This window comes from Mustela lutreola, chromosome 7 (assembly GCF_030435805.1).
Source record: "Mustela lutreola isolate mMusLut2 chromosome 7, mMusLut2.pri, whole genome shotgun sequence".
In the NCBI taxonomy this organism is placed as follows: Eukaryota; Metazoa; Chordata; class Mammalia; order Carnivora; family Mustelidae; genus Mustela; species Mustela lutreola.
In genome coordinates, this window is record NC_081296.1 from 87,647,944 (window position 1) to 87,675,265 (window position 27,322).

Sequence of the window (27,322 nt, forward strand, 5' to 3'; positions counted from 1 at the left end):
TGTGTTCTCTCTCTCACTGTGTCTCTGTGAAATACATAAATAAAATCTTAAAAAATAATAAAATAAAATAAATTTTTGCTAAACTGATAAACACTTATATGTAAACTGATAAACACTTAAACTGATAAAACACTTAAAATTTGGCTGGCCAGGATAGAATTAATAAACTTTTTTTAAACAAGATTTTATTGATTTGAAGGGAGAGAATGAGTATGTGAGAGAGCATGAGAGGGGGGAGAGTCCTGCTGAGCAGGAAGCCTGATGTGGGACTTGATACTGGGATTCCAGAATCATGACCTAAGCCAAAGGTAGTCGCTTAACCAACTGGGCCACCCAGGTGCCATAAACTTTAATTAAAAAAAAAAAAAAAAAAAAATATTTTATTTATTTATTTGAGAGGGTGAGTGAGCATGAGCAGGGGGTTTGAAGAGGGTGGCACAGAAGGTAAGAAAGAAGCAGGCTCCCAACTGAGCAGGGAGCCTGACTCGAGGCTAGATCCTAGGACCCTGGGATCATAGCCTGAGTCAAAGGCAGACACAACTGACTGTACCACCCAGGTGCCCAAATAAACTTAAAATTAAACACAGAATTATTCAAGCCCCACCAAGAAAATACAAAAGAACCTAAAGCTGCATGCATACACCCACAGACAAACACTTCAGGCTATAGAGAGTCTCTAATTAGAATCACAAAAACTCCATTCCATTTTCCCTTAAAAAAAAAAAAATCACAATTTACTAACCTATTAATTCATACCTCCAAGGACTGAAAGCTTATAACATCATCTTCAATTACATTTTCCTACAATGAACTCTAAAATTCAAAACAATCAAAAACTACAAGACTTCAGAAAATAATTAAATATCATTTAAGACAGATTAATGAAAGTTTGATTTCCTCATATATGAATTGTGATGTCAAGAGTTCCAAAAAAGTTATCAGGCAAAAATGTATGTAGGGGAGGGCGGGGAGGGAAAGGGTGGCTAGGTTATGGACATTGAGGAGGGTATGTGCTATGGTGAGTGCTGTAAATTGTGTAAAACTGATGATTCACGGACCTGTACCCCTAAAGTAAATAATGTATTATATGTTAATTTTAAAAAGGTATATACAAAGATAGTCACAGTGACATAAATCATGTATCTAATAACAAGGGCATGATTAAGTATATGACACATCCATATGACAGATTATGCTGGTTTTACTGAGGTACTTACTAAAAAGATTATGATACAAATACTGTTTAATAAAAATATTAGGTAAAAGAAGAAAAATCATATCCATTAAGGTGTTCATCACGATAAAATATTCAGAGAAAAAAAACAAAGGAAAAAGTTAAAATAGCTTAGTACTAGGTAGTGCAATTACAGATAATTTCTCTAAAAACTTCTCTAAACTTTTCTGATTTATACAAATTTCTCATTCTCTGCACTTCTCATTCTCTAAGCTTTTCTGATTTTTCTAAATCTCTAAAACAAGTGTATTTTACAATTCCCAGAAAAATAAATTTAAAATTTGGGGCAAGTCAACTACATTAAGTTTATTATAGCCTATTTCTCCCAATTATAATCAAAAACCTTGGGGGAAAAAAAAAAAGCAACCATCTGAAGACTCTGAAAAGTAAAGAGCAGATGGAGTAAGGAAGGAAGTCAAAACTTAAATAAGGACCCATGATAGAAGTAAGTTTCAGGGGCATTTTTCCTTTCCTCTTTTCTTTTCTGGTTTGACGCCTTGATGGGTCAGGTCTCAAACTATATAGCAGGAACAAAGAACATAAACTCAGAGAGGACCAATAAAGAGGGTCTCTGTGAGCCAGAGAGCGTGGGGAGAAATTCCTGGGGCTTCCTACTTCCTACCTGGCCCCAAGGCTAACCTCAGAGTTAAGCCTCACACTAAATCCTGAGTGACACATGCACAGTGCAGTAGAGATGGCATGAGCTGGAGAGAACTGGGCACTAAGAAAAGGAGCCCCTATGGATAAAAGAGCATGAGAAGAATCCTGTTATCTTCCCTTTTTCTCTCACTACTTTCACCTTGGAAGCAGCCTAGTCAAGTCTAGTTTAGTGCCAGCATAAGGGTTAAGAGTGGAGGGGGAGGTGATGGGAAGAAACATAGCTATAACATCAAGAAAGTCCCAGTTTTCTAGCTAGAATACAAGTAAAAAGGGCTCCAGGTAGCCAAAAAATACAGGGGAAATCTCAGAAAAGAAAGAGCAGATAAAGGATCCCCAACACAAGTCCTAAGCTCACCTCCAAACTACACTATGAAGGAAAGAGCTGAAAAACACCAGCAAAGACTCTGACAACTGAACTATGATATAATCCACCACTCAAGCCCCAGATTATACTCTGAATCACAGAGTAGACCCAAACACCATAACAAAAGCTATGATATCACTAACATTGGAACCACCACCCACAGAGGGCAAGTCAGAACTTGCAATCTAAATCAAATCAGAATGACTGCATGCCAACACAAAACAAAATCAACATTATCTCCAGAGGATTGTTATAAAACCCAGAGTCTAACAATATCCCAAATAGCTAAGATAAAATCCAAAATAATTTGAAACAGGGGTGCCTGGCTGACTCAGTCAGTAGAGCATGTAACTCTTCAGTCTCAGGGTCATGAGTTCAATGCCCACATTGGGCATGAAGCCATAAAAAAACTTGAAACACAAAGAATCAGTACAATCTGACTTAACCAACTCAAGAAAAAGACAGCTGGGTGCCTGGGTAGCTCAGTCGGTTGAGCATCTATCTGACTCTTGATCTCAGCTCAGGTCCTGATCTCAGGCTTCACACTACACATGGAGCCTACCTGGCAGCGATGGGGGGGGAGGGGGGACTATCAACAGATATAAGCCTGAGACAACTAGATATTAAAATTATCAGGGGTAGGGGCGCCTGAGTGGCTCAGTGGGTTAAGCCTCTGCCTTCGGCTCGGGTCGTGATTTCAGGGTCCTGGGATGGAGCCCCGCATTGGGCTCTCTGCTCAGCAGGGAGCCTGCTTCCTCCTCTCTCTCTGCCTGCCTCTGCCTCATGTGATCTCGGTCAAATAAATAAATAAAATCTTTAAAAATAAAATGAAATAAAATAAAAAAATTATCAGGGGTAAAAAAAAGAAAAAGAAACGAATATTATCAAGGAGGATTATCAATTAGGTATTGTAACTATACCCCAAGAGGTAAATGTGAACACTCTTGAAATAACTGGAAACAGAACACATAAAAAAGAATCAAATGGAAGTTTCAGAAATACAAAGTACAGGGGGGCCTGGGTGGCTCAGACTAAGTATCTGCATACAGCTCAGGTCATGATCCCAGGATCCTGACTGAGCTCAAACCCCACATCAGGCTCCCAGTTCAGCACAGAATCTACTTCTCCCTCTCCCTCCATCTCCCCCCCTGCTTGTGCTATCTCAAATGAATAAATAAAATCTTAAAAAAAAAAAAAAGATGGGGCACCTGGGTGGCTCAGTGGGTTAAGCCTCTGCCTTCAGCTCAGGTCATGATCCCAGAGTCCTGGGATCAAGCCCCACGTCGGGCTCTCCGCTCAACAGGGAGCCTGCTTCCCCTTCTCTCTCTCTCTGCCTGCCTCTCTGCCTGCTTGTGATCTCTCTCTCCGTCAAATAAATAAAATCTTTAAAAAAAAAAAAAAGAAAGAAAAAGTACAATTTGTGAGTGGGGGGAAAATTTCACTAGATGGGCTCAAAAGCCATAAAACATAGTCAGTGAAATTGAAAACAGGTAATAAAAATTATCCAATCTGAAAAACAGAGTGAAAAGACTGGGAGAAAAAGGGAAATAGTGACAGGCATCCAAGGGGAACACATTAAAAAGTGTAACAGTTGTGCCACTGGAGCCCCAGAAGGAAAGGAGAAAACAAAATGTCTGTAGAAAATAGATTTGACAAAGAAATGTTCCAAATGGTGAAAGGCATACAATTGAAGAAGCTCAGCAAACTTCAATTAAGACAACCATGCACAGGCAAATCATAATCAAACAGCAAAACCCCGCAAAGGTAAATTTTTTAAAAAATCTTAAAAGCAGCAAAAGGAAAAGCAATGCAAAGAAACAAAGATCAGAATAAATGCAGACTTCTCATCAGAAACCATAAAGGCTGGAAAACGATGGAATAATATCTTTAAAATGCTGAAAAGAACTGTCACCCCAAAATTTTATATCCAGCAAAAATATCTTCACAGCATAAATATAGAATAAAAACATTCTCAGATGAAAGAAAACTAAGAGATTAATCACCAATGAACTTCCCTAAAACAAATATTAAAGAGGGGTGCCTGGGTGGCTCAGTTGGTTAAATGTCCAATTCAACAAGATTTCTGCTCAGGTCTTGATCTCAGGGTCCTGAGTTCAAGCCCCATGTTGAGTTCAACACAGGGTGTGGCTCCTACTTTTAAAAAAAAAAAAGAAAAGAAAGGGCACCTAGGCCACTGGGTGGCTCAGTTGGTTAAGTGTCTGCCTTTGGCTCAGGTCATGATCCCAGAATCCTGGGATCCAGCACCATATCAGGCTTCCTGCTCAGAGGGGAGACTGCTTTTCCCTCTGCCCCCCTACCCCAAGATCTCTTTCCCTCTCTGCTCCCTTTCAAATAAATATATAAAATCTTAAAAAAATAAAAGAAAAAGAAATGCTAGGGAAAGTTCTTCGAAGTTAAAGAAAATGATACCAGAGACATACAAAGAACTTCAGGAATGAAGGAAGAACAACAGAAATAACAAATAGGAAGATAAATATAACAGATTATTTTTCTCCTCTTAAACTGACTTTTGAAAGTGAAAATTTTAAGACTACATCTTGAGATTTTCAATGTATATAGACTTAAAACATACAAAAATTATAATATGAAGGATAAAGGGAAGGCTTCTTCACATTAAATGGTACAACACTAACTCTTAGTTAATTGCAACTCCCATAGCAACCATTAAAAAAATATAAAGTGAACCAAAAACTAACAGGCAAGTTAAATTAAAATGTTACAAAATATTCAAGTAAGGAAAGGCAGGAAAGAAGAAACAGAAAAAGGAGAGAGAATGAGCATAGGTGAGCGACAGAACAAAAAACAAGAAGTAAAATGTTAGACATATTTCCAAACACATCAAAAATTACATTAAATATGAATGGTCTAAACTCACCAATTAAAAAAAGACTGGCTGGATTAAAGGAAGACAACCAGGCTGGATTAAAAAAAACACAAGCTAACCATGTACTGTCTACGAGAAACCCACATTACATATAATAACATACATTGGTTAAAACTTAAAGGATGGAAAAGATCAAATAAACACTATCAAAAGGAAACTAGAAGGGCACCAGACTGGCTCATTTAGTGGAACATGGGACTCTTGATCTCAGGGTTGTGAATTTGAGCCCCATGTCGGGTACAGAGATTAAACATAAAATCTTGGGGCACCTGGGTGGCTTACTCATTAAGTATATGCCTTTGGCTCAGGTCACGATCCCAGGGTCCTAGGATCAAGCTCCATATCAGGCTCCCTGCTCAGTGGGGAGTCTACTTAGTCTACTTCTCCCTCTCCCACTCCCCCTGCTTGTGTTCCCTCTCTCATTGTGTGTCTCTCTCTCAAATAAATAAATAAAATCTTGGGGGGAAAAAAAAAAGAAAGAAAGAAAAGAGAAAAAACAAGCAAGCAAGCAAGCAAGCTTAAGTGACTATAGTTATGTAAAACAACATAAACTTCAGAACGTGGAAAATTACCAGAGATAAAAACAGAGTTTTCATAACGATAAAGAAGAGAAAATCTCCCAACAATCCTTTTAAAGGCACCTAACAAGGCTTCAAAATACATGAAAAACTGAGGTAAGTGAAAAGAAATAGATAAATCTACAATTACAGTTGGTGACTTCAACACCTCTCTTTCAATAACCTATAAAACAAATAGAAAATCAACAAGGATATAGACTGAACACCACTATCAACCAACCTGACCTAATTTCACACTTACAGACATTCCTCCCAAAGAGAGCAAAACATACATTCTTCTGATGTGTATGTGGATGTATCACCAAAAACAGACCATATCATGGGTGGTAAAACAAACCTTAATAGATTTAAAATAATTAAAATAATATAAAGTATATTCTCTAACCACAATAGTGCCACAAAAATACCTGGAAAACCCTAAATATCTGTAAATTAAGCAACACACTTCTAAATAACACAAGGGTCAAAAAGAAACTGCCAAACAAAATTTTTAAGTATTCTGAACCAAATTAAAATAAATATATAACATCAACTAAAGCAGAAAAGAGATATTTATAGTATTAAATGCTTATATTAGACAAGGTCTCAAATCAGTAACCTGAGCTTCCATCTAAGAACTAAAAAAAAAAAAAAAAGAGCAAATTAAATCTCAAACCAATGTAGAAGGAATTAAGAGCAGAAATCAATGAAATGTAAAGCAGAAAAATAAAAAATGAATTAAACCAAAAGCCACTTCTTTATAAAGATTAATAAAACTGATAAATATTTAGCCAGATTGATCAAAACATAAAAATTGCCAGTATGAAGATGAAAAATAAGATTATCCCAACACACTGTACAAACACTTAAGGATAAAAAGGAATATTGCAAACAACTCTATGCCCACAAATTCTAATTCACATTAGTTAGCCCAATTCTACTAAAATTCACTCAAGAATTAAGTAACTTAGGGCCATCTGGGTGGCTCAGTCAGTTAAGCGTCTGCCTTTTGCTCAGGTCAGGATTCCAGGGTCCTGGGATCAAGCCCCACATCATGCTCCCTGCTCGGGGGGAGCCTGCTTCTCCCTCTCCTCCCCACTTATGCTTTCTCTCACTATCTCTGTCACTATCTCTGCCTCTCCCTCTCTCTCAAATAAATGAATAAAATCTTAAAAAAAAAACCACACACAAAGAATTAAATAACTTAAACAGTCCTCTATTACACAAACAATTAGTTATAAAAACCTTCAAACATACCAATTTATTCTCTTATGGGTTGTGCTTTTGGTATTTACTTAAGAAATATTTGACTAACCGAGGGTCACAAGGATATCTCCTATGTTTTCTTCTAGAGGTCTTATAGTTTTAGGTTCTTCATTAAGGTCTATGATTCATTTTATTTCTATATATGGTGTGGTACATTAGTCACAGTTAATTTTTTCTTTTTTCCACATGGACACCATTTGTTCCAACACCATAAAATAATACTACTCTTTTCCATTGAACTGCCTTTGTTGAAATAAGGTATCCGGTATGTCAATCTATTTCTGACTCTGCTCCATTTCATCAATCCATTTTGCTTTACATCAATACCATAACGTTTTGATTACTGCACCAATATAACAGGAATTTAAGTATGATATTATTAGTCCTCTAATTAAAGTTGTTTTGGCTAATGTAGGTCCTTTGCATTTCCATATAAATTTTGAGCTCAGTCTGCCAAATTCTCCAACTTGTCAGATTTTCCTTTTTTTTTTTTTTAATTTTGCAGTGATTTTTTTTTTTTTTGTAAAGATTTTATTTATTTGACAGAGAGAAAAACAGCAAGAGAGAGAACAGAAGCAGGGGGAGTGGGAGAAGCAGGCTTTCCACCCAGCAGGGAGCCCCATGCAAGGCTCAATCCCAGGACTCTGGGATTATGACCTGAGCAGAAGGCAGACGCTTAAAGACTGAGCCACCCAGGTGCCCCGTCAGACTTTTCTCTAACAATTGCAGAAGAAATGAAAATACATATTTACACAGAAATCTATATACTAATGTTTATTGCAACTCTGGTCATAATCACCAAAACTGCAAAGCCAAATGTCTTTCAAGAGGTAAATGGATAAACCATCTGTGGGGTACAACCATAAAATGGTACTACACAGATATTAAAAGGAAGGACCTGGGACGCCTGGGTGGCTCAGTTGGTTGGGCAGCTGCCTTCGGCTCAGGTCATGATCCCAGCGTCCTGGGATCGAGTCCCACATCAGGCTCCTTGCTCGGCGGGGAGCCTGCTTCTCCCTCTGCCTGCCATTCTGTCTGCCTGTGCTTGCTCTCTCCCCTCTCTCTCTGATAAATAAATAAAATCTTTAAAAAAAAAAATAATAAAAATAAAAAATAAAAGGAAGGACCTATTTATTATACACACAGCAGCACAGATGACTCTCAAATGCAATATACTACACTTATGAAGCCAGACTCAAAACACTACACAATGTATATGAGATTTTACTTATACAACATTCTGGTAAAGTCAAAATTATAGCATCAAAGAACAGACCACTCACTGGTTGTCAAGCACTGGAGATGGGAAGGATTTAACTTCAAAGGACAGCTCTAGGGAATGTTTTGGGATGTTGAAACTGTGCTGAATTTTAATTGTGGTGGTGGTTACGTGACTTTGCATTTGTCAAAACTCCGAACTTTACTGTGTGTAATTTAAATAAATTTAAGAAAAAAAATTAGTATCAAGCATATCATAATCACAGCACTCTCTGAATAGTGCTAAAAGTATACATCCATGGTACAAACTTTTATTTATAATTAAAGAGCTTTTCAAACTTTTATTTTTTTAAGATTTTATTTATTTATTTGACAGGCAGAGATCAGAAGTAGGCAGAGAGGCAGGCAGAAAGAGAGGAGGAAGCAGGCTCCCTGCTGAGCAGAGAGCCCGATGCGGGGCTCGATCCCAGGATCATGACCTGAGCCGAAGGCAGATGCTTTAACCCGCTGAGCCACCCAGGCGCCCCGCTTTTCAAACTTTTAAATTTGTTGAAGATTTATCTCTCACATTATGGGTAGAAATTATTTTTATATAATTAAACCTAGTACTACACCAGTTTATAGACCTAATACCAGTTTATAGACCTAAAAATAGCCTAATTAGGAAATGCTACCTGCAATGACAACAGAATCTTTCTCTGATGAAAGCAGAGTAAGTAACTTAAAGCAAGAATGGGGCATCTGAGTGGCTTAGTTGGTTAAGCATCTGCCTTTGGCTCACGTCATGATCCCTGAGTCCTCAGATCAAGCCCTGTGTCAGGCTCCCTGCTAAGCAGGGAACCTGCTTCTCCCTCTCCCTCTGCCCCTGCTCTCTATCGCTCACTCTCTCTTTCTCTCTCAAATAAATAAATAAAATCTTAAAACAAACAAACAAAAAAATGAGAACAAAAGCCTTCATGAGGTTCCAAAGATAAATAATTTCCTTGGGAACTGTAATAGTTTTTATACTGTAACTATCCTATCCTTCTTCTAGACTGTATTGGTTGGACTTGGGCCAAGATTTTTGAAGATTTATAATATAAAATTTAACCTTCTTAAAAAAGAGATTTTATTTATTTATTTATTTTTAAAATATTTTTATTTATTTGTTTGACAGACAGAGATCACAAGCAGGCAAAGAGGCAGGCAGAAAGGGTTGGGGGAGCATGCTCCCTGCTGAGCAGAGAGCCCAATGTGGGGCTCGATCCCAGGACCCCGAGATCATGACCTGGACCGAAGGCAGAGGCTTAACACACTGAGCCACCCAGGCACCTCGATTTTATTTATTTAACAGAGAGAGAGAGAGAGAGATCACAAGTTGGCAGAGAGGCAGGCAGAGAAAGAGTAGGAAGCAGGCTTTCTACTGAACAGAGAGCCCAATGCAGGGCTCTATTCCAGGACCCTGAGATCATGACCTGAGCCAAAGGCAGAGGCTTATTAACCCACTGAGCCACCCAGGTGCTCCTCTTCTTTCATTTTTGTCCCTGCTCCCAGCGTTGACTCTCTGTGTATTGCTTAACTAAAAATAACTCCTGGCATAGCAGTTGAAAATTATGGCCTTCCTTCTCAAAGGAAAAGGAGTAAAATTCCAATACGCAGACTTGCTTTTCTCCAATTAAAACACACACAAATCTGACTGCAATTCATTAAGTAAGTATCTACTGAACAGATAGTACTTTTTTATGCCAAGTACGGTGCTAGGTATTGGAAGGTAGGATACAAAGATGAATAAGACAGTGCTGGGCCCTAAGGAACTAAAAGGTCTCATGGCACAGTCAACAAGTATGCAAAACATACATTGTTTACAGCTACAAAGAAGAATATGTGTGGTTTTTTTTTTTAATATTTTAAGGTGAGGGGCACCTGGGTGGCTCAGTTGTTAAGCGTCTGCCTTCAGCTCAGGTCATAATTCCAGGGTCCTGGGATTGAGCCCTGCATCAGGCTCCCTGCTCAGAAGGAAGCCTGCTTCTCCCTCTCCCACTCCCCCTGCTTGTTCCCACTCTCACTGTGTCTCTCTCTGTCAAATTAATAAATAAAATTTATTTTTAAAAAGTATTTTAAGGTGAAAGACACTTTGGTAAACTTAACAAAAGCTCACTGAAGATTATTATCTATGAGCTCCCTTACAGAGAATGGTTCTCATCTTCTAACACTTCTTTCTGCTGTCCATTGAAAAGAAGTACATAAACAATAGTTGATTTGTGTAAACAGAAATTACTTAACTTTTTAGTATTATATGTATTTGAAATAATGAACATTCCCTATCCAAGGAAGGATCAGCTGTAGGGCTTATCAAAAAAAAAAGTAATTTCACTTCCCTATTACTCTGCCATGGGGTAGAAGAAAACAGAAGTTAAGATGGAAAAAGCAGGTACATAAAGGCAGGGGGATAGGGAAAAATATATATATATTGATTCTGTCACTGTTTTACAATGCTCCTCTTTTTATATGCTCCTCAACCAATTTCATGATCCCAAAAATACTTTCTTTAGGCATAAATGAAAAGCAAGCACAATATAATTAACTTCATTTTGTTCACTATGTCGTTATTAGCTATTATATGCCAAACTCTATGCTTGGCAATAGGAAGAAAAAAAGTAAGGGTGCCTGGGTGGCTCTGTCAGTTTAGTGGCTGCCTTCAGCTCAGTTCATGATCCAACAGTCCTAGGATGGAACCCTAAACACCACCAACTCCCCGCTCAGTGGGTAGTCTGCTTCTCCCTCTGCCCCTCCCCTCTGCTCATGGTCGCTCTAGCTCATGAGCTCTCTCTCAAATAAATACTTTTTAAAATGACAAAAGAAAAAGAAAAAGTCCTAGTGGTATGTATCTAGTAGTACTTTGAGAACACAGGAGAAGTCTTTGAGGGTATCTGAAACTTATCCATTAGGTAAAGACCCAAAGATTTTATAAAATAGAGTGGTACAGTCAAATAATTTTTTTTATTTATACCTCAATAAAGCTGGGGGGAAAAGACCATGAAAAATATTTTAAGATATGACTCTGGTTATTGTTAGCTTGGAGACAGGGATATCTATTATCAAGCTACTAGCAAATTATAATTATTTCCCCATACCAATCCAAGATACTATCATTCATTTCAATCTCCTACTTCAGGGAAAGAAGAGGTCATCTGACAGAAATCCCTCAAACTTTTAACCACCAAACCTAAAACATCTGTATCTAATCTTCCCATCTGCCCTGTTTTACAAGGAACACACTACCTAAAATAAAACCCATCTCTCCACCAGCGGACCAGAGCTTTACTCCTAAACGTTAAGATTTTTCTGACCACAGCTTCAGCATTATCTGGTAGCATACTAGGAATGCAGACTATCGGGTAGCACACCAAACTAAATGAATCATAATTTGCAGCTTAGCAAGATCCCCAGGTGATTCACATCATGCACACTAAAGTTTAAAAAGCACTGGTCTTGGGCGCCTGGGTGGCTCAGTGGGTTAAGCCGCTGCCTTCGGCTCAGGTCATGATCTCAGGGTCCTGGGATCGAGTCCCACATCGGGCTCTCTGCTCAGCAGGGAGCCTGTTTCCCTCTCTCTCTCTCTGCCTGCCTCTCCATCTACTTGTGATTTCTCTCTGTCAAATAAATAAATAAAATCTTTAAAAAAAAAAAAAAATTTAAAAAGCACTGGTCTTAACAGAAGCCAATCTTCTCCCACTTTCTCAGAATCCTAAACACTATGGAAATTCTCTCTCCTATCTCTTTGACCTTTAAAAGAAAATCCCATACCCCCATTCCAATCTAACTTCTTGAAAAAGTTTTCCACACTCCCTGGCTCTATTTCTTCATATCCTACTTATTCCTGGACCCATTCAAATCTCTCCCTCACCACCACTCCACTCAGCTCTCATTAAGATCAATGTCCTTGAGAAGGTAGCTGAATCCAAAGGACGCTTTCAGTCTTCACCCTACTTGACCTCACAACACAATTCAACACAATTGTCCTTTCTCTTTTTGAATCACTTGCTTCCTGTGTTGACATGTACACTAATGATGCAAAAGCAATGGTGGATGAAACTGCTGGCATTTCAGCATGAATCAAGGCAAGGGTACTAAACTATACTACTAGTAGCTGTAGTCTTCACTGCCGAGCTTTGGCATGGGGCTGGAGGGGAAGCACTTTCACTACAGAATAATTTTGATGAAGGAAAAAAATTATTAATTTTACTACATCACAACCCTTGAATACCAGTCTTTTTAATAACCTACTACAGGTAATAGGAAGTGAGTATAAAGCACTTCTGCCTCCTAAAGAATGATGGCTGTGTCAAGGGAAAGCACTTGTTTAACTGTTGGAGAGCTCAACCAGACACTTTTTTTCATGCAATACCATTTTTACTTTAAACAACTTCAGACAAACTGTGATTATTCAGACTTGGAAACCTGGCAAACATTTCTCAAAATTTAACAAAGTAAGCCTTCCACTACAAGGAAAACAACTGACAGTACTTATTGCCAATGATAACATTAAAGCTTTCAAGCAAAAATGACAATTTTTTTTTTTTAAGATTTTTTATTTATTTATTTGACAGAGAGAGATCACAAGTAGGCAGAGAGGCAGGCAGAGAGAGAGAGAGAGGAGGAAGCAGGCTCCCTGCTGAGCAGAGAACCCGATACGGGACTCGATCCCAGGACCCTGAGATCATGACCTGAGCCGAAGGCAGCAGCTTAACCCACTGAGCCACCCAGGCGCCCCAAAAATGACAATTTTGGAAAACTTATACCTGCTATCGTGAGCTAGACAGCTTCCCAATATTGAAACTTTTCTGATAAGATCAGTATTCATATTAAACAAATATGAGTTTGTGATACTGTAGAATGACATATGTCAATATCTGGATTATCGTATAGCTCAGTAAATCCATAACCAGGGCACAATTTTACAAGCTTAAACACAGACTAAAAAAAATTCACTCAAAGTACAAGAGAGACCAATACATTTTATGCAACAGAGTACAAGAAGCTCACTGATACGAATCACAATCCACATTATAACTAACCTTTAAGAAACTATCACTTGTCCAGTTTTGGTAACGAATCAAAGAATATTCATAATTATGTATAAAATATCACTACAACATTCCTCCCTTTTCCAACCACATTTGTGGAGGATGATTTTTTTCATATATTTCTGTCAAAACAGAATCCAGCAGGCTGAAGGCAGAGGCAGATATGAGAATCCAGCCAAATTCCAAACTCATGATCTCAGCCCCTCAAAACCTCTTCCAGTGTTCTCTCTCACTGAATGGCATCACCATCCATTGTAACCTGAGTAATGCATGATACTTCCTTTCTCACTCTCTCATATCCAATCATTCAACAAGTTCTGACTATTTTTCTTCTTAAATCTCTCTCTCTCTACTTCTTCATACTTCTATTACTACAAACCTCTCGCTCAACCATAATCGGCAAAGCCTAGAAGAAATTGTTCTTTCTGTCCTCTTCACTCATCTATTCTATTCTCAAAAGAGCAGGTAATGTTTCTAAAAAACAAATGTAATCATACCAGTCACTCTTTTGCACTATTTCACTGCCTTTGCACTGCTCTTAAGATAAAACCAAAAGCTTTACTTCTCATAAACAGAAGACTCCATCCCCATCCAGCCCCTCCTACGCAGCACTTCGGCAAACTCCTTGTCCCAGTCACACTAGTTTTCTTTAAGTTCCTCAATCATGCCCTACTTATCCCACTTCAAATTCTTTGCACATTGCCTCCTCTTCAAATACCCTTCTACCTCCTCTTCATACTTCATCCCATAAACTTACTCATCCTTTATAACTCTAGGAAAAACCACTTCTTCAAAGGCCAGGGGCAACTGGGTGGCTCAGTGGTTAAGCCTCTGCCTTCGGCCCAGGTCATGAACTCAGGATCCTGGGATAGAGCCCCACATTGCATCCGGCTCCCTACTCAGCAGGGAGCCTACTTCCCCTCCACCCCCCCCACCATCTGCCTCTCTGCCTACTTGTGATCTCTCTCTCTCTGTGTCAAATAAATGAACAAAATCCTTTAAAAAAAAAAAGAAGAAGAAGAAAAATAAAAAGAAAAAAAAAGCCTTCTAGTACCTAAAAAGTACTATCACTAGGGTGCCTGGGTGGCTCAGTCAGTTAAGCATCTGCCTTTGGCTCAGGTCATGATCCCAGAGTTCTGGGATCCAGCCCCAAGTCAGGCTCCCTACTCCTTTGGGAGTCTGCTTCTCCCTCTGCCTCTATTTCTGTCTCTCATTAATGAATAAATAAAATCTTAAAAATAAAATAAAATAAAAGTACTATCCCTAATATCTCATTTTCTAGATCTTAGATTCTACCCAGAAAATAGAACATCTATTTATTTTTTTTAAAAGATTTTATTTGTTTATTTGACAGAGAGAAAGATCACAGGTAGGCAGAGAGAGAGGGGGAAGCAGGATCCCCGCTAAGCAGAGAGCCGGATGCAGGGCTCGATCCCAGGACCCTGAGACCATGACCCAAGCCGAAAGCAGAGGCTTAACCCACTGAGCCACCCAGGCACCCCAAAATAGAACTTTTAAATTATACTATCTGAAGAGATAGGAGGCAGGATCTATAAGTGCCTAGGATTTACCTATTTATAATAACATGTACAATAATCATCCATTTTAATGTGAATGCAAACTCATTTGTAACTCATTAAATTTATAACATATTAAATTTAACCCACTAACATATCACAGATGAAAGCAAAAACTCACCTTGAACTTGACTTTTATTTTTTAGAGCATTACCCTGTAAGTTCAGGAATTAATAGTAAATATCACAGCTTCACAGAAAATATACATTCCATAACTTCAAAAAGACTGTCAAGACTCTTCAAAAAATGGAGAGTCACATATAATACTATACTAAAGGAAAAGACTTAACCATTAAGTGAAAAGCACTATGCTAGGGATTTCACATCTATCATCCCTTTTAATCTTCACAAAAACTGAACCCGAATCTATCCCATCCCAAAGGCCATTATTCTACCACACCATCTGCCTTTCCTAACTAAAGAGACATGTACCTATTAATACAAGCTAATAAGGGAAATACATATCTGAACATATAGACATCTTCTGCTTTATTCAATATAAATACGGACTGTTTGCTAGTATCTTAGGAATCAAGTTGGTACGGGAAATTTTCAAAAATTCAAATTTCAATATTCAAAATATGCACATCATCTTGCTTTTCCCCTATCCTGTTTCTTGACTATTGCCAAGAATTTTAAAAGACTCTCCAAAATCAATCAGCTTCACAAAATAAAGTCCCAAAATAAAATTCAAAATTAGAAATGTAGTATTAGTAGGTAGCCCACTTTAACCAAATCACTTTCATATACATTCTTTCCTTTAATCCTCACAAGGAACCTACTGCTATTCTACACAGAAAGAAACTAAACTAAGGCTCTCAAAGGCTAAATTAAGACATAGTAGACCAAGAATCCAAGAACATGAACCCAGGTCTCTGATGCCACAGCCCATTCTTTCCACCTCACCAAGCTGCCTCTGGTTTAAGGGACTCAAAACAAGTCCCCTTGTTGGGGACCATAGAACAAAGAGAGCAAACTAAGCGGTTTTTAAAAAACTATTACAAATTTAATCAAAGATCTGTTTTTTGATAGACAAATTACTGGTATGCTGCTTGAAATAGCGGTAACCATTCCAATTTGAAAATAGTCTTGTTATCTTAGTAAATAAAAAATATAAATCATATCCGACTTTAATTTCATCTTTCGTAACACTGTATTGTATCAAATATAAATAAGCCTAGAAGGGAAAATGGAAAGAACAAGTTATGTTAGGATGGTAGGATTTTATATACGGATGTTTTTTATTTTAAAAATTTCCTTTAACGACACCTGGGGGTTCAGTTCATGATCCTGGAGTCCTGGATGGAGTCTCACATCTGGCTCCCTACTCAGCAAGGAGTCTGCTTCTCCCTGTGACCCTCCCCTGCTCATGCTCTCTCTCTCTCATTCTCTCTCTAATAAATAAATAAAATCAGTAAAAATAAATAAATATTTCCTTTAAAATTGTTTTAATCGGTAACACCTTTTTTAAATGCCACTACAAATAACTACTGTATATTAGTACTTAGTAAAGGTACAAAACAATCATTACTTTGATTGGCAAGTATAATTTCTTATTTTTTTAAAGATTTTATTTATTTATTCAACAGAGAGAGACAGTGAGAGAGGGAACACAAGCAAGGGGAGCGGTAGAGGGAGAGCAGGGAGCCTGATGTGAGGCTAGGACACTAGGATCCCAGGACGCTAGGATCATGACCTGAGCCAGAGGCAGATGCTTAAAGACTGAGCCACTGAAGTGCCCCTATTTATCTGAAAGAGAGAGAGAGAGACAAAAATAGCCACAGAGAGAACAAGTGAACACAAAGTGAGCACAAGCAAGCCCAAGAGGGGAAGGAGGAGAAGGAGGCTCCCCACCAAGAAGGCGTCTGATGGTGGACTCCATCCCAGGACCCTGGAATCATGACCTGAGCTGAAGACAGACACTTAATGGACTAAGCCAACCAGGCGCCCCAGCAAGTATAACTTTTAAAAAACCAAAGTAGGGGCCCCAGGGTGGCTCAGTGGGTTAAAGCATCTGCCTTCAGCTCAGGTCATGATTCCAGGATCCTGGGATGGAATCCCGCATTGAGCTCTCTGCTCAGCGGGGAGCCTGCTTCCTCCTCTCTCTCTCTGCCTGCCTCTCTGCCTACTTGTGATCTCTGTCAAATAAATAAATATATAATCTTTAAAAAAAAAAAAAAAAAAGGTAATTCTCAGGTAATGAAGACCCTCCAATGAAATCTGAGAATACTCAAAAATCTATTTCACTTTTCTATGAATCCTGCTAAAATAAGTATCAACAGGGGGCTATTATTATGCATTCAAAGTTTTGTTAATAACAAAAACTAGGTGACATGAGTGGGCCACCAATAAACTGTTAACTTGGGGTAGGGGGATGGGGTAACTGGGTGATGAATCACTAAATTGTACCCTTGAAACCAGTACTATACTACAAGTTGACTAATCTGAATTCAAATAAACTCTTAAAAGAAAACAAAAATAAAAAATAGTGAATTTTAAACTTTGTTTATAAGGATTTTTATCCTAAGATTTTTACTGTTTTAATGGGATTTACAACTAAGAATTATTAACTTTATTAATTCATCTTCATTAATTATTCATTCAAAAATGAAGACAATTAAAAAATGCTTTGTCAATTTAGAGGCGCCTGTGTGGCTCAATCCATTAAGCAGCTGCCTTTGGCTCAGGTCACCATCCCCAGGTCCTGGGCTTGAATCAAGCCCCATGATGGGTTTCCCTGCTCAGCTTCTCCCTCTGCTTCTCTCCCACCACCATCCACTCATACTCGAGCGCATACTCTCTCTCTAATAAATAATCTTAAAGAAAAAAAAATACTTTGTCAATTTTATAACAGCTTTTATTGCCACCTCAAAGAAATTAAGATAATTATACAAAGTTTTAAGTCAACATCTCAAACATTTTCTAATTATCTCAAAATGGCATCAAAATACAGAAATCTGAGTTTTCATTAACTATCAGAATTCAAAATTGTAAATAAGTAATATAAAATAAACAGTAAAAGTATTCAGAAGAATGGTTAATCTAACCAGGCAAGTAATCATGTAAGAGGAAAAACAGCATTAATAGCCAATCTAGTAATGAATTCTTTTACATTTTCACAATTCTTTAATTCTTTAATGTAGAATTCACACAAATTCTACATTAAACCTCTGAATAAAATTGTTTAAACTCCAAATTTCAAAATCTGTTTCTACTATTTCAAAAATATGCTATTATGAGTAACATCCGATTTATACCCTCCAAACTCAAATTTACAAAGCAATCATTTGCTTTAAGGAAAGTACGATGTCATATGAGTTAATACTAATGAAGAAAGGGGGATCTGAAAACTGTTCATCATCTTCTGTATCATGTTTATTTCAAGTTAATTTCTTGGTACAGAAACAGGTCCCTTTAAAGAAGTATTTGTATTTTCCCAGTTCATAATGTATTTTGAAAATGAATCAAGCAAGCTATGGGTTAAATTTAGTATTCCCTAATTCCATTCATTCAACAAACATACATTTGTGTCATCACTATTATCATTACAGGAATTACTTCACCTACCAATGTCGATTTCTCAGAAAAGTGTAAATGCAAAACTGCAGACACTTCTAAAAAGATAAATTTAAAACTCACTAGAGAAAAGTCTATACAAACTGAAGTCAGCAAATGGCTGAAAACAGATGTCACCACAGCAACCCCAAAAGAAGAGGACGAAGGGATGTACTTACGTTTCAAAACAACGATCCACGTTGTCAGACATCAAAAGCAGCATGCATAGCTGTTCCAGGGCTATTAGTTGCATGTCCCTTTCATCTCCCTGTCCCATCTGCAGCCACTCCAGCAATGTATCAGGATCCACATCTGCCATGGTTTTTTAAAAGCCTCTTTGCTTAAATTAAAAAAGGAAAAAGAAAAAGTCCTTTAAATATCCAGTACTGGGCGCCTGGGTGGCTCAGTGGGTTAAGCCGCTGCCTTCAGCTCAGGTCATGATCTCGGGGTCCTGGGATCGAGCCCCACATTGGGCTCTCTGCTCAGCAGGAAGCCTGCTTCCTTCTCTCTCTCTGCCTGCCTCTCCATCTACTTGTGATTTCTCTCTGTCAAATAAATAAAATCTTTAAAAATAATAATAATAAGGGACGCCTGGGTGGCTCAGTTGGTTGGACGACTGCCTTCGGCTCAGGTCATGATCCTGGAGTCCCGGGATCGAGTCCCGCATCGGACTCCCAGCTCCATGGGGAGTCTGCTTCTCTCTCTGACCTTCTCCTCGTTCATGCTCTCTCTCAAGTAAATAAATAAAATCTTTAAAAAAAATAAAATAAAATAATAATAATAATAATAAATAAATAAATATCCAGGACTGATCAACTAGGGTTTAAAAATTTTTTTTACATCAGCTAAAACCAAATGTTCCTGGTGTTCTCCTAGGAATTAGAAAAGACTTGAAAGTATGTTTGAGAGAGTACTTTAATGCAGTTTTTCAGCTTTATTTCTTTAAAGTTCATGTATCATACTAAATAAAAACCAGTTTTGCATTAGAGTATAAGCTGATTAGGTTGCGACTTAACTGGAAACCAGAGCTGTCTCTGTCAAACACAGTCAAACTTTAGATCCCACTACTGCTGTCACCAATGTCGGTGCCAAAAGGCAAAGAACACCTTACTAAAGGTTCTTTTTTTTTTTTTTCCCCAACAAAGTTCTTCCCCCCTCCTTCACTCAAAACTGATCTTCAGATAAGTGTTACATTCAGTATTTTGAGATTCTAAGCACTGTGTCCACTCCCCCTCCAAATTAAGTTTCTGCTTTAAAATGATCTCCCAATTCCACAAATTCTACTGAATTCCCAATTTACCTACTGCTTCTTAAGACGTCCACATACAAACAATAATTAGATACAAGTTGTATCTATGAATAAGGCGTGGTTAAGAATTCTGGCAGTCTTGGCAACTCTTAAAAGTTTAAAAAAGAAATGCTAAAAGTAAATGCAATGGACTAACACCTTACAGATCCGAATACAGGCCACTCTATGGCCCTCTTTCCCCATTCTCACAGAATGAGGCAGTTGGCTAAAAAATTATAATACAAAATAGAGAAGCGACCCCAAGAGTCAAGTCATTACAAAAGCCCGTAGGCTCCCTGACGGAAGGACAGCTTTGGATCCCAGGTAACCCAGCTGCAAGTGTGTGAATCCAGCCACGGGTACCGGTGGGCACCCAACGGCGGCGGCCAGAGGGATGACCCAACACTCCGGGCCCAGCCGAGCCCCGCGCCGGGAGGCGCAGGCACCGCGCTCTGGTTTCTTGGCACCAAACCCTGCTAAGTTAGCTACCTGTGTCTAGGAGGGGGAAGTTCTGGAGGAGAGGCAGCAAGCCTCAGTGCCCAGAGCAGGCCGCCGGGCCGAGCAGGGCGGAGGGTCTCTCGGGAGCGGCGCCCGGAACTTCGAGGCTCGGGGGGACGTCCCTGGCCCGACGGGGAGGCGAACCTTTCTCAAGGGCAAGGGGGGCCCGCCTTGGTCTCCGGCTCGGCCAAGCCAGGCTCCGGCTCGAGCAAGCCGGGCTCCGCCGCGGGCAGGGCCGAGGGAGGGGAACAAAGGGGCTAAGCGGGTTAGTCGGCAAGCAGCCCAGCCGACCTCACCCGGAGCCGGGGTCTCGCTCTCCGCACGCTGCCGGGCATCCGGGATCCCGGCCCCCAGGCCGGGCCCTTCCGACCGCCTGAGGTTCTTCCGTCTCCCCGTCCTTCAAGCTCTTACCCGGGCTTGTCGTCCCAAACCGCTCCGGTCCAGCTCCGAGCAGGCCGCGGGCAGAGCCAGGCCCGGCCGCGGCCCTCGAGTTACCAGGAAGCCGCAGGCCGCGCAGGTCGAGCCGGGCAAGCGGCACAGGAAAAGCCGCGCCTTGTCCCTCCTCTTCCTCCGCGGGGACCTGGTAACAGGGAAGCGAGAGGTTCCCCCGACCGGCAGCAGCCAGCGCACGTCCGGTCCCCGGCACGCGGCTCCTCAGGCCCGCAGCTCAGAGGCCCGCGCGGTGCTGCCGGCAGCAGCTGGGGGTGGCCGCGTCCATCGCGATTCTGGAGGGGGAAGGGAGGAGGGTCGGGCGAGAGCGGGGCGGGGAAGCTGCGGAGGGCAGCCGAGCTCGGCGGAGGCGGAGCAAATCGACTCTCCCGGCAGCGACCCCACCGGCCGCCAGGTGGGGCGCTGCTGAGACCGGTCGGCCGGCGGCGTGGTAGCCCCAACCTGGGAAACCCGGCGGCCGGACGCGTGGCCCTCGGTACCAGGACGCTCTGGTCCTGCGGGCCTCAGACTCCCCTGTCAGCTGTCGCTTTTCTGTCGTGCACCCGCTCCCAACACCCCCGCACACTGGTGCACGCACGCTCAGCCTGTTTTGCACCGTGCCTACACACTTAGCGTGCTGCTGCTGTTAGGCCCCCACGCTACACGTCATAGCTGTGGCCAACCTGTCCTTGCCGAGCCCCCCGCCGCCTGGCGGCCCGTACTGCGCCGCGAGCTCCTCTCCTCCCCGCGCGGCAGCCTTACTCGCGCACGGAAGTGCGTCGCAGGAGCAAAAGCACCCCCATGGGGTCTTAGGAGGCAAGCCGCCCGCAGTTCACCAGAAGGAAGACCTTTCCCCACAACCCTGGGAAGTAAATATTTTCCAGCAGTATCTCCATTGCAGTGATAAGAGAACTGAGGCTCCATAAAAAGCGTAAATTCAGGCCCAGTGACGTCCCGGTAAGCGGCACCGCTAAGAGTGTGCTTTTGACTCTTTTTCCTGTGGGTTGTGGTCTCGAGTACATCCGTGGTTATTCCCGTCAAACGTTTTGTGTTTCACACCCTTTAAAAATAAAATGAGTCTTCTTATAAGACCTATTTGGAGATTTTTAGGATGTAGTTCATTGGAAATGTGAATAGCTTTTTTTTTTTTTTTTTTAAGATTTTATTTATTTAGGGATGCCTGAGTGGCTCAGTTGGTTGAACGACTGCCTTCGGCTCAGGTCATGATCCCGGAGTCCCGGGATCGAGTCCCGCATCGGGCTCCCAGCTCCATGGGGAGTCTGCTTCTCCCTCTGACCTTCTCGCTCATCCTTTCTCTCACTGTCTCTCTCTCTCAAATAAATAAATAAATAAATCTTTTTTAAAAAAAAAGGCACTTTAAAAAAAAAAAAGATTTTATTTATTTATTTGACAGAGGTCACAAGAAGGCAGAGAGGCAGGCAGAGAGAGAGGGGGAAGTGGGCTCCCTGCCAAGCAGAGAGCCCGATGCAGGGCTCGATCTCAACACCCTGGGACCAGGACCTGAGCCGAAGGCAGAGGCTTTATTTAACCCACTGAGCCATCCAGACGCCCCAATATAGCTTTTTTTAAATAAAGAAACGAATCCCTTGGTTTCTGAGATAAGGAAACCCATACCTCAGTCACTCTCACTGTACTCTCCCCTTTTCATCTTTCATGACTAAAAATGAATATTACATAGTAGTATTTGAGTTGTGTTCCTTTAAGCAATCTTCACATGCTGGAAGAACTAGTATTTTGGAAATTACAGATTTGCACTTCAAATACATATAGGCACAGATCCCATTGTCACAGGTCATGGTCCCTAGGTCTCCCGTTAACAGTTCAAATCAAGAGAAAAGGGTAGAGGATTCTACTATCTTGTCACAACTACAACACATGACAGTAATTGTTTGGGAGATATGACTATGATGTGGAGCTGCCAATAAAATCTTCAAGGAGGAAGGTCTTTCTGGACTTTGAAGAATGGGTGGAATATGGACAGTGCAAGGGAGGGGGACGAATACAGCCAAAGTCTGGTATTGTCTGACAAAGGAAAGAGGAACTGTGCCCCAAGCAAAGATTCTGCATTAAGCAATGAAGTGGGGAGAAGTTGGGAACTGGAGCAAGCAGGGCCTTGAATGCCAGCTGCAGAATTTAGGCTTAGATAAGTAACAAGTTTTGGATTTAAACACTGATGAGAATAATTAGAGTCTTAGAAAGATTGATGGAAGGCTAAAAGGAGCTACGAAGACAAAACAGCTGGGAGGTTGCTGAAATCCTCCAATGGTGGAGGAAGGAAGGGCCAATAAATCTAACAATTATTTTTAAAAAGATATATCAGGGGACGCCTGGGTGGCTCAGTTGGTTAAGCAGCTGCCTTCGGCTCAGGTCATGATCCCAGCGTCCTGGGATCGAGTCCCACATCGGGCTCCTTGCTCAGCAGGGAGCCTGCTTCTCCCTCTGCCTCTGCCTGCCATTCTGTCTGCCTGTGCTCGCTCTCTCCCCTTCTCTCTCTCTGATAAATAAATAAAATCTTTAAAAAAAAAAAAAAAAGATATATCAGAATTTAAATATTAACTTCAATTCTTTTTTATTCTTTATTTTTTTAAAGATTTGTATTTACTGAAGACAGAGCGAGAGTGAATGAGAGAGCACGAGCAGGGGGAACAGCAGGCAGAGGGAGAAGCCAGCAGAGGGAGAAACAGGCAGAGGGAAAAGCAGACTCCACTGAGCAGAGAGCCCTAAGCCCCAGGGATTAGTCACCTTAAACTAAACTTACCGTCCTGTTTTTTAACTTTTAATTTTGAAATAAGCTTAGACATTAAAAAAAAAAGTTGCAAATAAAATTAAGAGTTCCTATATATATATATATATATATCCCTCATGCAACTTCTCTAAATGTTATTATTGGGATGCCATAGTTGAAGTAAGTGAATTTCAAGAAGGCGTTTGACAATATTTCCTTTAAAATCTTAGGTTCAAGGTGCTCAGTTGGTTATGCATCTGCCTTCACCTCAGGTTATGATCTGGGTCCTGGCATCCAGCCCTGTGTTGAACAACACAACATGCTCCAGGTGGGGTTCCCTACTCTCCAGGGAGTCTGCTTCTCCCTCTCCCTCTGCCCCTGCTCCTCCCGTACTTCATGTGTGCACTTTTGCACACTTTTGCGCTCTCTCAAAGAAATAAATTAAAATCTTTCTATTTGTTTATTTGACAGAGAGAGAGAGAGAGAGAGAGATCACAAGTAGGCAAAGAGGCAGGCAGAGAGAAAGGAGGAAGCAGGCTCCCTGCTGAGCGGAGAGCCTGAGGTGGGGCTTGATTCCAGGACCCTGGGATCATGACCTGAGCCAAAGGCAGAGGCTTAACCTCTGGTTAACCTCTGCTCTGGTTAACCACTGAACCACCCCAGTGGCCCAATAAAAAATCTTTTTAAATATTTTTTTAAATATTTTAGATATAAATATGTTCATTCTGTACTATAAAATTCACTTTTGATTTTCATTTTCTTAATATTGCCTTCTTTTTTTTTTTTTTTTAAGATTTTTATGTATTTACTTAACAGAAAGAGAGCCGAGCATGGGGATCTGCAGGCAGAGAAGAAGGAGAAGCAGGCTCCCACTGAGCAAAGAGCCTAATGCAGGGCTCAATCCCAGGACCCTGGGATCATGACCCGAGCTGAAGGCAGATTCTTAACCAAGTGAGCCACCCAAGTGCTCCATATTGCCACTTTTTAAATGAAAAATATTAAAATTCTTATTTTATTGTTGTCAGATAAAGTTGTAAGGTGAAGTCCTGGTTACCTGAACAACTATACCCAGAGAATGTTACTTAATGGACAAATAACTCCTTGGTGAAAAGTTTGTAAGATGCCAGGGCCTTTGTGTTGGCCATGTACTGTTGGACAATTTTATCTAACTAACTTCTTTTTTTAAAGATTTTATTTATTTATTTGTCAGAGAGCACAAGCCAGGGGAGCAGGCAAAGGGAGAAGCAGGTTCCCTGCTGAGCAAGAAGCCTGATGCAGGACTTGATCCCAGGATTCTGGAATCATGACCTGAGCCAAAGGTAGACACTTAACCAACTGAGCCAGTCAGGCATCCATATCTAACTGACCTGAACAAAAAATTTGAGGGTATGGATGATACATTGTAGTATCTGATGAAGATTCAAAAATATTGCCACATAATGCAGCACTGAGACAAAAATGAACAAAATTATTTTAGTAAGTCTGAATATTAAGGAAAAAATATATTAAAAGATTGAAGAAAAACTGCCTTCGAAGTTTAGGGAACAAGCAATTAGCACTTCAGTTTACTGCATACTCTGCATGAGCCAAAATGGAGGCTTAGGATGGTTACCACCCTCCTAACTCAAGGCAAAAAAGACTACACTCCTCTGTTCTGCTCTGACCTCATTTGAAGCACTGTTTTAGGCTTAGGAATCAGTTAATTAACATGGAGAAGCTGCAACATGCCCAAGGAGGGTAAAACAGTTGAATGGACTGGACTGTTTTGCCTGGAGAAGTGAGGACGTGGGAACATGACTATTACCTTCAATTGTTTCATGACCTGTCCTATGGAAGAGGGAGCCAACCTAGCATGCCACACAAAACAGCAGAACTAATAATACAATAATATTAATAGCTGACATTTTTAGATATTTAATATATGATACACATTTTACATGCATTATCTTGTTTACTATAATTAGTCAATGAGGGCTTTAGTTTCTATTATTATCCTTGTCTTACAGAATAGTAAAACAAGGCTCAGAAAGACCAAGGTCACACAGGTAATACGTCAAAGTAGTTAATACCCTTAGTGAAGTAATAGTTGTAATACATTTAGAAAAGTGTTAGGACATGATAAATGTCTAATAAAGTCTAGCTGCAATAATAACAAATAGTACTATAATTATACTTAAGTATTATTATTATTATTATTATTATTATTATTATTGTATTGACAGGCTGATGACTCTCAGCCTTGGCTACACATTGAAGTCTCCTAGAGCACTTTAAAAAATACTGATGGTTGGATCTTACCTTTAGAGATTCTGACTGAAGTAGTCTGAGATATGGCCTGATCATCTGACATTTTAAAGATTTATTTAGGGATGCCTGGATGGCTCAGTAGGTTAAAGCCTCTGCCTTCGGCTCAGGTCATGATCCCAGGGTCCTGGGATCCAGCCCCACATCGGGTTCTCTGCTCAGCAGGGAGCCTGCTTCTTCCTCTCCCTCTGCCTGCCTCTCTGCCTACTTGTCATCTCTGTCAAATAAATAAATAAAATCTTTAAAAAAAAAAAAAAGATTTATTTATTTATCTGAGAGAGAGAGATTGAGCGTGCGTGCACAAACAGGAGGGGCAGAGGGACAGGGAGAAAAGTTCCCAAGCATACTCCTTGCTCAGTGCAGAGCCTGAATCAGGGCTCAATCCTATGGGAGCCTGAGACCATGACCTGAGTGGAAACCAAGAGTCAGTCACCCAACCAACTGCACTACACAGGCTCCCTGGCATCTGACATATTTATTCCTTCCTTCCTTCCTCCCTTCCTCCCCCACTCCCTTTCTGATTTTATTTATTTATTTGAGAGAGAAAGCACGAGCACGGAGCTGAGGGGGCACCCAGAATCTCCACTGAGCAGGGAGCCTGGTGTGAGGCTGGATTCCAGGATCCTGGGATCATGACCTGAGTCAAAGGCAGCCACTTAACAACTGGGCCACCCAGGCACCACGTTGGCATCTGACATTTTAAAAGCTCCCCAGGTGAAGAAAAATTTACAAAAATACATCTGATAAAAACTATTACGAAAATAAACAAAGCATTCTTCAAGCCGGGTGGAAACTTAAAAAAAAAAAAAAAAAAACTATTGGGACGCCTGGGTGGCTCAGTGGGCTAAAGCCTCTGTCTTTGGCTCAGGTCATGATCCCAGGGTTCTGGGATGGAGCACCCATTGGGCTCTCTGCTCAGCAGGGAGCCTGCTTCCCCCTCTCTCTCTGTCTGCCTCTCTGCCTACTTGTGATCTCTCTGTGTCAAATAAATAAGTAAAATATTAAAAAAAAAACTCTTAAAATTCAACAGTAAATAATGAATAATCCAATTTAAAAATGGGCAACAGATCCAAACGGATACCTCACCAAAGACATGACAAATAAGTATATGAAGAGATGTCCAATATTACATATCATTAGGGAATTGCAAATTAAAACAGTATGATACCAGAGCACCTGGGTGGCTTAGTGGGTTAAAGCCTCTGTCTTCAGCTCAGGTCCTGCTCCCAGGGTCCTGGGATCAAGCCTGGCATTGGGCTCTCTGCTCAGCTCTCTCCTCTCTCTCTCTGCCTACTTGTAGTCTCTGTCTGTCAAATAAATAAATTTTAAAAAATCTTATTTTTTTTTTATTTTTTTTTTTTTTAAGATTTTGTTTATTTATTTGACAGAGAGAGATTACAAGTAGGCAGAGAGGCAGGCAGAGAGAGAGGAGGAAGCAGGCTCCCTGCTGAGCAGAGAGCCCGATGCGGGACTCGATCCCAGGACCCTGAGATCACGACCCGAGCCAAAGGCAGCGGCTTAACCCACTGAGCCACCCAGGCACCCTAAAAAATCTTTTAAAAGAAAAAAAAAAAAAAACAGTATGATACCACTCTACACCTATTAGAATGGGCAAAATCCAAAACAATGATAAGACCAAATGCTGATGAGAATGT

The 27,322-nt window shown here is 40.5% G+C and overlaps 1 protein-coding gene and 2 long non-coding RNA genes across 13 annotated transcripts in view; 1 reads left to right on the top strand and 2 right to left on the bottom strand.

The window, feature by feature from the left end:
• Window positions 1-20,892, bottom strand: part of HECTD1 (HECT domain E3 ubiquitin protein ligase 1) — a 99,938-nt gene extending 79,046 nt beyond the window's left edge. For 4 of the 6 annotated variants that reach the window (XM_059181834.1, XM_059181833.1, XM_059181832.1 and 1 more), the window contains exons 1-2: window positions 20,600-20,891; window positions 18,582-18,742 (exon numbers count right to left, since the gene is read on the bottom strand). In XM_059181834.1, coding sequence (XP_059037817.1) covers window positions 18,582-18,721 — 140 coding nt within the window. In that variant the 5' untranslated portion in view covers window positions 18,722-18,742; window positions 20,600-20,891. Of the gene's footprint in view, window positions 1-18,581; window positions 18,743-20,599 lie in introns of all 6 variants that reach the window. The other 2 variants (XM_059181835.1, XM_059181836.1) reach the window with 2 other exon arrangements.
• LOC131836444 (uncharacterized) lies at window positions 7,495-8,531 on the bottom strand. Its single transcript, XR_009355612.1, has 2 exons — window positions 8,114-8,531; window positions 7,495-7,884 (listed from the first exon to the last, which is right to left on the bottom strand). It is a non-coding gene; the product is annotated as an uncharacterized LOC131836444 (long non-coding RNA).
• Window positions 20,893-21,051: 159 nt separating the features above from the next.
• Window positions 21,052-27,322, top strand: part of LOC131836442 (uncharacterized) — an 81,574-nt gene continuing 75,303 nt past the window's right edge. For 3 of the 6 annotated variants that reach the window (XR_009355609.1, XR_009355608.1, XR_009355610.1), the window contains exon 1: window positions 21,068-21,486. This is a non-coding gene — a long non-coding RNA (uncharacterized LOC131836442). Of the gene's footprint in view, window positions 21,487-27,322 lie in introns of all 6 variants that reach the window. The other 3 variants (XR_009355607.1, XR_009355605.1, XR_009355606.1) reach the window with 3 other exon arrangements.